The 13,838-nt window shown below is 34.6% G+C and overlaps 1 protein-coding gene across 1 annotated transcript in view; it reads right to left on the reverse strand.

The window, feature by feature from the left end:
• Positions 1 to 460: 460 nt before the first annotated feature.
• The window catches only part of LOC122710940, a 111,802-nt gene continuing 98,424 nt past the window's right edge, over positions 461 to 13,838 (reverse strand). Inside the window, exons 23-29 of the mRNA XM_043929211.1 lie at positions 4,998 to 5,202; positions 3,409 to 3,667; positions 2,455 to 2,566; positions 2,144 to 2,266; positions 1,872 to 2,026; positions 1,470 to 1,540; positions 461 to 1,020 (exon numbers count right to left, since the gene is read on the reverse strand). Of these exons, the coding sequence (XP_043785146.1) occupies positions 852 to 1,020; positions 1,470 to 1,540; positions 1,872 to 2,026; positions 2,144 to 2,266; positions 2,455 to 2,566; positions 3,409 to 3,667; positions 4,998 to 5,202 (1,094 nt within the window). The 3' untranslated portion in view covers positions 461 to 851. The remainder of the gene's footprint in view (positions 1,021 to 1,469; positions 1,541 to 1,871; positions 2,027 to 2,143; positions 2,267 to 2,454; positions 2,567 to 3,408; positions 3,668 to 4,997; positions 5,203 to 13,838) is intronic.

The raw sequence follows: 13,838 nt of genomic DNA on the forward strand, positions 1-13,838 counted from the left end.
TTTTTAACACCGTCAACAGATTAAGCAGATTCCTTGCTTATCGATTAATGGTCTTGTTCGTGCACGTGTTACTGAAAATGGCGTATAACCGAAAGCATAAAAAAGGGGTTCAACAGAAACTTTCGGTTTAATACATTTTTTACCCAACTCGAATTTCTGCCCACAAATGGATGAAATTCACGATTGCCATTTGATCGAAAAAACACGAATAACTTCGTTCGTTGCTGGTGAAACCAGAGATAGTCCTCTCGATAGGGCTCTGTTTTATGATTACACGGAAATAGGCTCGACGGAAACTTTTTGTTTCGTTATTCTGTCAATAGTTCTGCATGTGTAAAAATTCACATTATTTCTACATATTAATCGTTTCCATTTATACGAACAAAAAGTATTTCCTGTCGTGTTCGTTTTTTTTGTTTCGATGCCTCGCAATGTCCGCCTGACGCACTCGTTCTCGTCGTATAATAAATTACTAAACATTATTATACACTACATACACGTTATGAAGTCCCTAACGTTAAGTTTCGTTTTTTTTTTTTTTTTTTTTTTTTTTTTTTTTAGTGAATCTTCAACGATAAGGTTCGTTTCGATGAGTTTCTCATGTGTTTGCAATATTATTAAAAGTATCTATTTGATTGTATATTTTTCGTTTTTTTTTTTTTTTTCATTTTAAGGTATCATTTTTTTTTTTATTATCGTTGAAATTTACGAATAGGAAGACTGTAATGAGACACATATCTCGTTGATCCTTATCATCGATCGATTAAAAATTATCTATTTTAAAGATTCGAATTTTTAGTGCTTTGGTAAAACGTAAATCGTGGTTCGATACAGCTCGTTGTCATCATTTTTCACAATCGTTCCACGTAATTGCCAGGAAAAGTACCAAAGTAGCCGGTCCTTTGACTGGAACCAACGTACCAACCGTCGTCGCACTTCTCCATCACGTATACTGTGTCGCCTTCTTTCAGTTCAAGTTCGTCTTCGTTCTGTGGTCTATAATTGTAGAGAGCTCGATATCTGAAAAAAATTAAATAATTAATCAATATCAATTTACCATCAAACAGTGATTAAGAAATGATCAGTGAATGAAATGAAAGAATTGAAAAAAAAAAAAATAAAAAGAAATTATCATTTAAAATTAATAATCAGTATAGATAGTCAATGTTGCTGATGCATATATGTTTCTAATATTTATAATTTGAAGAGTAAACTTCACTCTATATTTTTTTTTATGACTTTTTTTTCAGAATTTTTCAAATATCTTCTTAAAACATATTTTTTTCAATATTTCTATATATTTTACAGAAAATTAAATAATATGACACACTTAAAAAATTCAGTGGTTCAAAAGAATGCAATTTATAATTCTATTATTAAACGTGAAAAAAATATTTTTTTCATATTTCTTTCAATGCTATAAAATAAATAAATTAAAAATTTTTTTGAAATAATGGAGAGGAACTCACGGTATTGGTTCAGAGTGTGTGTCAATGTGTAGTGCTTCGGAAACGTGTAATTTGTTTCCTCCCATTCGTGGCTGAAAATTATAAAAAAAAAAATTGTTAAATCAATGCAAAAATAAAAATTAAAATTAAACTAAAAATTTATTTTTGATCTTTTATTTAACTCGCTCGGGTTTCTCGCTTGCATGCCATCTCTCATTGCTGACCTATCTCAACATACAACATCTGTGTATTAGTCAGTGGCAGATGCCAAGTCAGCATTCTTTTTGTTTTTCGTACACTGCTCGTGACGTATTTCCAAAAAAAGAAATAGGTCACAACATTTGCGAAGCTTCACCATTCAGAATCTTGATTACTTAAGCATTTTGTTTTTCAATACAAGTACAGTGTATTTAAAATACTAACCAGTGAATTATAGTGTGGCTGAGTTGTGTTCATATTAACTGGTATGGACGGCATATAATGATGAGGTCCCATACTCATTTTCCCTCCAGCTGATCCATTTGCCAAAAGGCTATGCGCAGCTGGAGCGGCAACTGGTTTATTTTGGGTTGGCGTTTCTGTAATTAAATGTCATTCACAGTATTAATAAAAAAAAAAAAATTAAAATAAAAATAAAATTTAAATTAAAATACTAAGATATTTTATTTTCGAATTTCGAATTATATATATAGTACCTGATCTGAGGCCAGGCTCTGTGATAACTTCGACATAAGAGATGGGGAATATCCCTTTCCTGTTTCCAATACGCCCCTCATACCAGTTTTCATCGACTCTTCTCGTCAAAACGACAAGTTCTCCTACAAAATAATTTTTTTTTTTTATTTAGTTTTATAAATTATAGTTTATTTTTTTTATTTAATTATATAGAAAATTATATATTATATATTATATTATATATTATAAATAAAATATTCGTTGCATTTGAAACGCAGCTTCGTAAGTGATACGAAATTTACTTTATTTTACATATATTTTTCATATTTACCTTTGGCCAAAGATAACTCAAGATTTGTTTGAGCAACGAAGTTGAATTTAGCTCGTGCTTGTCCCTCGTATGGTTTCTTTGGTGTGGTTCGCATACCGTCGTATGGCAAAATCTGCAACAAAAAAACAATTATATTAATTTTATATATAAATATAATATTACTTTATATAATATTATTTTTCATTGTAAATTGAAAATATATTGTCAAAAATATCTGACAAATGAATAAATTTATCTAACGTGTAATTTACCTTAAAATTCTACGATCAAACCTTATTAAAATTAGAAAAACTTTGAACCGTTATAACATCAAAGATATTAATTTCCGGTCAATGAATAAAAGATCATTAGAAGCGCAGAATCTTGCACTTTAAAATGCACTTTCATTCATCAAGATACGGTTTCTGATTCCAGAAATATCATCGTTTAAAGAAAAATAATTTTTTAATAGTTCCTATTAAAATTAGGAAAACTTTGAATCGTTATAACTTCGAAGACAGTAATTTCCGGTCAACGAATGAGCGATCGTTGGAAGCGCGGAATTTTATCCTTTAAAACGCCTTTTCATTTATCTCGACACGAATCTCGATTCTCAAGATATCGTTGTGCAAAGAAAAGAGTAATTGTTTATTATCTTCTATTCTTAATCGCATCTTGTCTTATTCATCTATGCCAAACTTCAGACTAATGACAAATACAAATCCAAGAAGATACATGCATTTCTAGGAAAAAATGTAAGTTACTAGATCGCATCTCCAATGATAACATTGAATCTTTAATTTCGATAAAATCAATTGAGATTGAAAAAAAGAATTTTTTCGTCGAAAGAAATTTTATTATTCCGTTATTTCAATTTTATTTTTCGAAAATATTATTAATGAACGATTATTATCAATGAACGTTTGAAGTTCATTAATAAATTTAGAATAAAGAACAGAGATGAAGGGGAATTACCTCGACGTAATTCGATGGGAACAGGCCGATCATAGCATTATGCTCACCCTCGTACCAGTTCTTATCTACCTGGCGACGCACGAATATTATGTCACCGCGACGGAAATTCAATTCCCGGCAAGATTGGCCGATAAAGTTGTAAAGCGCCCTTGCCACGAGCCGAGGTTCCGGTGTTTGCTCCTGGGATCGGCTTCTGTGGCTCAAATCATCCACGAAATCGTCGTAACGGTTCAAAGGGATCGGTGATTTCTGCGATGGTCTGCAATCATTAAAAAAAAAAAATAAAAAAAATAAAAAAAAAAAAAAACGAATAAAAATGTTCGTCGTGGTTTTGCGCGAAATGAATTTATCGAAATATATCGAATTATCGTAGAAAATTATTTTAATCATATCTTGGTATTAAATTAATATTTAAATTACTTCTTAAATCACGTTGCATATACAATTTACACGCTACATTTTTCTTTTAATGAAATCTCTCGTGGTGTAACGATTCGATTAAGTTAAATCTAATGTAATGTGCTTGAAATATATCATTTAATCAAAGGAACTTCAGAATTAAGTGTCAAATTAAAACTGTGAATTAATTCACGTCTTCTTATGCAGTTGAAGTTGTATATGTTACTTATGTGTTACGCTCATGTATCCTCTTACCCTCGTTCAGAACAATGAATAATTCTTACACAATATTTATAGAAGACGGTTACACATCCGCGCAAAGTGCAATTATACGGGACGGTCAGTGAAACAAGTGGTCTCTAACAAAGAAAATTGTTTTTGCTACAATAATTCTTCGAATTCTTGCTCTTAATTCCTTTTATAAATTGAAATATAATCAAAAGATGATTTTATCTTCGCCTAATGTCTAATTTCTAAATCTAATCCATATAGAAATTTATATTTATAAATATCGAATATCAATATGAAATATCATGTATAAAATAATTTTCAATTTTGCGATTTAAATATTTCTAATAATTTAATGGAATTCCTAATAATAATAATTTCTCTTTACGATCATTCAAAATCCATTCGATTTAAATCGAATAATTTAATATAAGATTGATTTGCAAAATGTATAGTATGTTCCAATGGAATTTTTCAAATTGACCATTTGCGAATATATACCTCAGAATAGGGAAAAGTCAACGACACTTTAATACATTCTCAGACCAGACATAAATTTATTATTCTTCCCATTACTACTCAAGTTATTACGCAATGCGCCACGTACTCTTAAGTTATTTTACGCGGGCGTATTAAAGTGTAGGTGACTCATCCGTAAAAAGAAAAATGGAAAAAGAAATTTTACGATGCTGACATTTTATTTCCTCGAGTTAATAACCCTGCTTATTAATTTTCAAATAAACAAGAAAAAAAAAAAAAAAAAAAGAAATCTTCTTCCTTTCTTTCTCCATTCCCTCGATTCATTCGCGAGAAACAAAAATAATGAAAAAATTAATTTTTCGAAATTTAATAATCCTGCATCGATAAATATTTAAAATTTTATCATATTATAAACATCGTAGAATAATTAATAATATCGCAATATGTTAATAAAATAGATAAAAAATAATGAAGAAACTTACATGAAGTTGTCGGTGTGCCTCCTCGAATCGATGTCGTGGAGCTCCTGGAGATATTTGCGACGCCGTTCCTCTTGATAAACGCGTCGCATATTCTCCGCGCTTCGACGAGCGAGCTCTTCCTCGCTCAATGGTTCTTTCGCCTCTGTACGCACTGGTGAACGATAGTGAATCGTCACCTCGCCCTCCACATAACGCCTCGGTGATTCTACAACAGAGAACGTTCGTTATTACAACCTTCCTAGATATCGTTCATTTCGATTTAATTTCGTCCTCTCTCTTTCGCCAAGTTACCATTGTTCTTAATCTAATTTACTCGTGATTCTCTATTTATCGGTCGTTTGCTTCTCGTTGTTGTGGATGATCTATATGAAATATATATCTCTCGCAAAAAGATATCGATGAAATTGTTCGAAGAGATTTCTTTTTTTTTTTTTATTTGCGAATATTTTATTTTGTTTGATATCGAGAACGCGAGGAAAACTATTTTTGGATTTATGAACAAATAATTATGCATTAATTAAGATAATGGATATTTCGTGGAGAAACTCTCAGTCGATTTTAATTGAACGAATATACAATTTCCATAACGTATCATGAAACAAAAATCTTGATTAATAGGGGGAGTAAAACATATTGTGTATAGGTGTGCGCATAATGACAAATGGAATTAGCGTATAAATTAGCCCATTGCACATGACAGTTCGATAATCGATACCTTTTACGTGTACACGTTACAATTTAATGATTAATCGTCTCTCGAACATCATGGGAGAAATTATTGCGAAAAGATCGCATTGTACAAATCATTACCGTAAACGCATGTAAAAGTGGATCAGCATTCTACATAACCTCGAAGAATGATACGCGATACGCCTCTCTTCTTTCGTGGTGTTGCCTTACGAAACATGAGATTTGAGGGCCTTTAGTGCTAAATAATCACGCGTTTTACTTTTAAAATTATCAAACACTATAATGCTAGTGACCCTTGAATCTTTATTCAAATTTCGAAAAATTTTAATGCAAATTTTAATAATTAAACTGCGAATACGTACGTTTAATTTATGGAAAATTTAATATAAGAAAACTATAAAATGCACGCGATATGTAAAAGGCAACAGATTCTTGTCGGTTCCTTTTTTTGTAATTGTGTTGAAAAAATTTAAATTTGCATAAATATCACCAGCCTATCGATAGTACAAGTTTTTAATAGTACGAATTTCATTTCATAAATATTATTTTCCTTTATAATTTACATTGACCTACTCTTATCGTACATAAAACGACCCACAATCAATAGGCGTTCACAAATGTCTTTGCATTTCCGATTCTCTGAAAATTATCAGGGCGTGCAGAAATTCAACGGAAGAAGATGAAGGTTTTACGCGAAAAATCGGATCGTAGATAAGGAACAGAGGTTTAACCTATATTAAGGTCGTTGTACAACAGGAAGTTATATGGCTTCTTTTGTTCGCGCGAAGGAAGTTCTGATTATTTGAGAAAGATAATTTTGAAGAAGAATCGATTAACTTTGAAGAAACTATGAAATTTATTTAACTTTTCACGGTTTTAATTTCGCGAATCTTTTATTTTCATGTTCAATCGTACGTTATTCGACAAAGGAATAATTTTTGCATTGCAAAGTAAATGAAATATCAAAATGTCAATCATATCACCTTATAAAACCGGTCTATTTCTCTTGATATACTTAGATACGAACACGATAAAAAAAATGAATTAAAAATTCATACTTTTAATGTTAAATTTCTGCATTAACCTCAAAATTACAATAATTATACAAGGAATGTACAGATCGATTTAAAATATTTCTCAAATAAATGCATTCCAAAAAATTAATAATGATTCTTCTCCGAAATAATTAATAACGACAAACTAAAAATAATTATATAAAGATCTTATTTATAAAGTAATGAACAATTACCACGACATCACGCCATAATACGAGCACTAAAAGTAAATAAATAAATTAACCATTTGGATCCATTCCTTAATCCGTTTCTTAGAAGCCCACTATGTACACTTTTATTCGAGTTAATTTGTTTGTAAATTCAACACGATCAAAATACATACGTAGCACGTGCGTATCCGCGCAGCGAGATCACGCGACTGATAAAGCGAAAGCAACTACGTACAAGCCTCGACGAGAATCACGGATTGCGCTTGCGTTCTAATGCGAGTCAGTTTATTAGGATGTTGCAATCTGCAATACCGATTGAAAATACGAAATCACTATTTTAAAACAAAAAGTTTTGTTAATTGAGAAAAAAAATAAATAATAGAAGAAATTAGAGATGTGGAGTGCAATATGAAATCATTATTTTAAAAAATGAAAGATTTAGATCAGAATTTTTAATTCGAACAAAATAAGTGGAATTTTAGAAGTTGATTGCAGAAGCGAAAGCGTGAAATCAATGTGAAAAGAAGATATTGAATTAAAATTTTATTAATTCAAATTTGTAGAAGTGAAAATTGCAGAAACGGAAATCAATATTTAAAAAAAAAATTTTAAAAAGCGTTCGATTTAAAATTTTATTAGGTCGAAAAAAAAAAATAAATGAAAGGTAAAATTGTAAGAGCGGATTTAAAAAAGAAAAAGTAGGAAAAAGCTAGTAATACAAATTACGTGTAAACGATCGATGCGTCTCGGTCTGATGAATCCCTGACCACCTGTAAGATATTTCACCATCGTGGTTACATTTATTTCCTGAACCGTGTTGAAACACGGGCACGGTTTCGATGAATAACTTTTTCTAAATTGCAATTGCATTAAAAAGTAATTCTCCTTTTACGAGAAAATAAGAATAATGATGCATCATATAGCTCGTCAAATATGAAATTTTATAGGAAGAGAAAATAATGGCGAGACGAATGAAATCATTTAACCTATTTTTACTACGTTGGAAAATTTTCAATTAATCTTTTGAAATCTTTCTTGAAACAAAGAAGAAAAAAAAAAAAAGATTTAAAATAAAAATTTTTACATCCCATGTGTTTAAATAACCGGTCTACAGATTTTTATGCAAAATCAAATTTTTATGAACAGACGACTATACAAATAGAGCTTAAATAGAAATTTGCCTTATTCCTCGAATGTAATAACGCTTATTTAAACTTTGGATATTTCGTTCTTGTACGTTAAAAATTTTGCATAAAACGCATAAAAATATCTACAATCCACTTTACGCATCGAATTGTATATCCAGCGACGAGCCACATATATAAAATCTGATTCAACTAATTATCATGAAATATTCTATTTACACATTTGCATTTTTATTAATTAAGAACTTTGCTATTCCGTTTATTACATTCTCTTCCACAGTACCGAGTGCTCTATATATATATATATATTTCTTTCGTGGCCAAACAACAAAGATACGAAATCGCGAGATGAAAATAGCAAATAGACGCGCATAACGGCACATACGGGATACCATTTACAACGGGAAGAGGATTATTTGGGTAAAATTATGCGCATGTTTACTGACTGTACGGAATCGGGCCGTAAACCGAGGGAAGCGTGCTTCCGTTTCCAGCCTGTCCACCGTTCATCGAATTCACGTGATTGGACAAAGGGGGCCTCCTCCTCCTCTCGTGGAACGTCTCTCGTCTCTCAGCGTCCATCATCGAGTTCTTGCAATTGTTCACCAACTGAGGCGACTGCAACTCGTCCATCGTGGTCAAATACGCGGTCAAAAATTTGTTCCAACTTTCCTCCTCCTCCTCCTTCTCCTTCTCCTCCTCGATCGAATTACCCACCGCGTTCCGCCCGCAAACGTCGTCGTCCCCCGACGAAATTTCCACGCGACGTTTATCCAAATTCGACGTGGAATTCATCACTCGATCTCCCCCCATATCTTCTCGAACGCTTTCCCCAACCTCTGACACACTTTCCACCTGTCGTTCGCTTAACTCGGACGAGGGATTTCGATCGAAAGATTCGTTCCGTCCACGATCCGCCGAGGAATTCGCCAAAGAGGAATCGTAGCTCTGATTATTTTTCTCCACGATTCCTGACACCGCCGTTTCTTCCACGCGCCGCTCCCTCGGGGATCCTTCATCGTTGATCGATCCCTCTCGATTCTCATCCGAGGAACACTCGTCCCGAACGACGGTTGGCCGACCTTCTAACGGGCAATTATAATTTCGAATCAGGGACACCCGGACAGCGTTCGAACGAGAGCGCTCCCTCTCCAACTCCTCGTACCTCTCGTTCACCCTGGACAGATCCAACGGTGGTGGAAGCTTGCTCACCTTTAACCTCCTAAGAGTGAAGCTGTTCAGATCCGAGTTGGACAGATCTGTCTGGGACGAGAAGAAGAAGCAAAACTTGCTCTCGTCCCGCGATTCAGTCCCCGATTCGCCGATATCCTCGGTGAAGAGGGAATCCTTGTTCGCCTCTCGTGCCCCATTCGCCCTCCACGCGTACAAGTTCGGCAAAGACTTGCAGAGATTCTGCAACGGGTCAGGCGGCAGCTTCGCCGAGTTATTCCCTTCCTCCCTGTCCAACGAACTCGCGTACATTTTACCGATCCCCGGGACAGGCTTCGATTCCGCGATATTCCCCCCCGACCTCCAAACACCGCCTCTCGAGCATCCATCGATTGCCTCGCTCTCCCTCGACCCGCAATCAACTCGTAACGCGTCACAACAGTTCGAATCCTTCGAATTTCCTCCGTTAATCTTCCTCGAATTCGAGCCACCGTCCTTTCCAAAATTATCCCCTTGCCCCACCACGTTCACCAGCAATTTCCCGTTCCTGCTCGTGGCAAGAATTCCTCCACCCTCGACGCGAGTCACGTTCATCGAACCATCGTAATAATCGTCGTCGTCGTCGTCGTCGTCGTCCTCGTTCCTCCTCCTCCTCCTCCCCCCACGATCGATCATCCCGGCGTGGGAAAACCGATCGCCCCCCTCCTCCCCCTCTCCCTCGGTCGTCACGTTCGACCGACACCTGGATCTCCTGTCGCCGCTGCTCACGGACGACCGATTGCTCTGGCTGGCGATCGTCTCGGTGCTTCCGTATCCGCTCCTCCTCCCCTCCCCTCCCCTCCCAAAGTACCCATCGGCCACCGCGTCGCCCGGCCCCATGAAGAACTTTCTTCTCAGGTATCTGTTCCTCTCGAAGATCTCGTGCAGCCTCTCCCTGGTTCCGCTGTACGCCGAGGGCGAGGTAATCGTCTCCTCGGTGATCCCGTTCTTGCCATTCTTTTTCTTCCTCTCGTTGCTGTTGTTGTTGTGGATCTCGGTCGTTGTAGAATTGTAGGGATCGTTTTTATCGGCCGAGAATTTGTCGTCGCATTGTCGCCGGTCGTAGGAGGAATCGTCGAGGAAGTACGCCCTCTCGAACTCGGTCTTCGGCCTCCAACTCCATCGACAAGGCTCCTCGGGATAAGATTGGAGGAGGGGAGGGTCGTTGGCCGGTTCTATCCAAACGGACGTCGCCTTTTGCATCTGGGGCGTGGAGAGTCTGTGATAGTCGTATCTGAGCGAGGAGGGTTGACGGGCGTGGGGGTGGTGGCGGTTGTTCGAGCGGCACAGTCTCTCGAGATCGTCGATCTCGGCCGCCAGGCTCGTCCACTCGCCCCCGCTTCCTCCCTCGAGATCGTGGACCAAGGTGCGCCGCGACATCCTCGATCCTTTCGTCGCGGGTTCACCCGATATACGCATAGCTGGCCGATATTAGAACGGGGAGAAATTCTGTTTTCGAATGCAATTCGGTAACTCGAGTCTCAAGATTAAGGGAAAGGGGGGATGAAATCTTTTGTTCCGGTATCGAAGAGAATCTTGATAATGAAACGAGGAGGTGGAGATTTCGATTTGGATAGAGATTCTAGAGAGAATAAAAAGAAGATTACGACGTATTATGGATATGTGGATTAGAGGCATCGATAGAAGAAATTTTAAATATAAAATGGGGATAAAATGTATCTCGACGATACGAATTTTTATTTTACATTTTGATTTATTGTGGAAGGGAGATAAAAGTTTATGTTTTTGAATCATTAGAGATCGAGTTATCAAATATTCGAATGTAATTCTTTTCTTCCACGTTCAATACGTATGACAAGTTTATACTCTATGTAATAAATCTATGTAATAAAAGTTTCGATAATATTTGTAAAACGATTCGATAAAAATAAATATGTAAATGATGGTGGAATTAATTTTTATACTTGCATCATGATCGTATTTTCATAGGTAGAATTATTAAGAGAGAAATGGAACAATTGAAAATTATCGGAGGGTTGATCGATCCTAAATTATCGGGGGAAGGAGAAATTATATAATTGAGTTTCTTTCCACTACGGAAGAGATGTACGATGTTATTGATTCTCTTATTTACAATTGGTTGTTTTAATTAAAATCCGTTTCGTTCGTGCGCACGCGCGTAAGATGGATAAATTTATACTACGATGGTCAGTTTAGATTTCCTATTTACTTTTGACGAGTCACTGTTCGAAGAATTACGAGGTTGTTAGCTCAGTTTTCCGATGAAAACGAATTAAGAAAGAAGAAAGAATGGAAGTCGAATGGAAAAGAAAAATTATAAATAAATACTCGATAGATATTGATAATTGCGTGATTTTGATTAATTATCTCCTCGGTCGATAATTTATTAAATAACAATTATTTTTTAATAATCGTTGTTTAAAAAAATTCAATTAAGTTTGGAAACGCGATAAAAAAAAAGTGAAAGTCGAAATGGAAAAGAAAAATTAAATAAATACTCGATCGATATCATAATTGCATAATTTTGATATTGCTTTTAGTAAAAAAAACCTAGTAATTTTTTGTTATTCTCTTAATCATCCGCTCGATCGATAATTGTATTTTTTGAATAATTGTCGTTTAAAAAAAGCCAATTAAAATTGGAAACGCGATAAAAAAAAAGTGAAAGTCGAATGGAAAAGAAAAATTAAATAAATACTCGATCGATATCATAATTGCATAATTTTGATATTGCTTTTAGTAAAAAAAATCTAGTAATTTTTTGTTATTCTCCTAATCATCCGCTCGATCGATAATTGTATTTTGAATAATTGTCATTTAAAAAAAGTCAATTAAAATTGAAATTTGGAAACGCGATAAAAAAAAAATAAATCGTGGATTTTGCAAATATTTGAATACTAATCGTGGAATCATGAGAATTTTGTTTGAGAAGCCAAATTTAACTTGCTAAAAATGTTTAAAAATAGGTGATCTCGATGCACGTGATGTTTTTCAATGCAATATGATGTCATCGACGTTTAACATTTCTAAAGAGATCCAACAACTCAATTTTTTCAAAATTCCTCTCAAATACGACTCGTCGATAAATCCTGGATTTTTATGCGAAAATTAAATCTTTATATTTTCGATATATGATGCAAAAAATATCTATTTATTGTATGGAAATAAAAAAAAAAAAAAAAAAAAAGAAATATTAATTTTTCTTACAAGGGAGAAAAATTTTTTTTCCATCACGAACGAATCACAATCAAATCATCAATATTTTTTTCCAAGATAAATGAAGTATAGTCCGATCAAAACTTTCCTATTTTTCTTTCTTGCTCATTCGATTAATCGACAAGTTGAAAAACATTGGTATCTTATCGGAGATAGTCATACAATTTTATGGCCCTTTTTATAATCATATACACACAGATATCAGAAACAGTGTTTCAGAAAGTTTCATTCGATCGATTTTCTCGCCTCGAAAAAGATATTTCCGTACGCGTTGATTTTATTACGTTATTAAAGAAGAAATATATCGATCAACGTGATTAAAAAAAAAAAAAAAAAAAAGAAACAGTTATACATTTTTTTTCTCTCTCTCTCAACGAGAGAAGAACGAGGAACTCGAGTGGTGGCACGCATGGGCGCTCACCCTGAAACGGTTCAAGTTTGAAAGAAAACGAATTCAAAGTTAATAATACCTTCTATTCGTGAGTATTTCAACGATGAGAGGTTGAAAAATATCGAAGAAGAAAAAGAAGTAGAAGAAAAGGAAAATGCACAGGATAAATTTGATAGTTGTACTAATATTATATGTATTAGTAATATATACATTCTATTCACTGTTCACGAAAGTATTTTCCATGAATTTTCATAATTAATAAATAAAAATTATATTCGAGCAATTGAATACGATTAAAAAGAGAAGGGGATAAATAATTCCCAAGATGTGTAAGATTTCCCGAATATTTCGATCTATTTTAATTTATATCGTAAAAAATAAATCGAATAAAATTGCATAAAAGAAACGAGTCTTTTTTTTTTTTTCATCCACCCAAATCTATCTACTCGAAAAATTAAACAACGAACAATTTTCTTATTTCACTAAATTTAAAACGATAAAATCCATTTATTTCTGACCTCTGATTCCCAATTTTAATTTTTCTCTTCTTTAAATTGGAAAAAAATAATCAAGTAATTCCTCTTTAATTAACTTTCTTGAATAACAAAAGAAGATTTCATCCGTTCGGAGAAACTTCATAGCCTTTCGATCGACTTTACAATTAAATTGCGTGATGATGATCAACGGCGATGACGAGGAATGGAAAGTCTTGTTTTGGTTGGGAAATCGGCGGTGCCCAGTCCGTGGAAAATTTTTCTACTTTTCTACATCGATATCGGAAGGATTTTAATTAATATCCTTAATTTCACAATAATGGAAGAACACGCCCCGTTGCGTTCGCGATAAATATGACACAATTGATCGCACCTTGGTGCCCTCCCCCCTCCCCCTCCTCCCAAGAAACGGCTGGACTTCTCGAAAGGGAAACGTGAACGAGCTCGAGCAGAAATTGGAGATTTCTAGAAACTGTTGAGAATAACTGT

The sequence above is a fragment of the Apis laboriosa genome, unplaced genomic scaffold (assembly GCF_014066325.1).
Source record: "Apis laboriosa isolate Shangri-la unplaced genomic scaffold, ASM1406632v1 scaffold10_cov145, whole genome shotgun sequence".
Taxonomy (NCBI): domain Eukaryota; kingdom Metazoa; phylum Arthropoda; class Insecta; order Hymenoptera; family Apidae; genus Apis; species Apis laboriosa.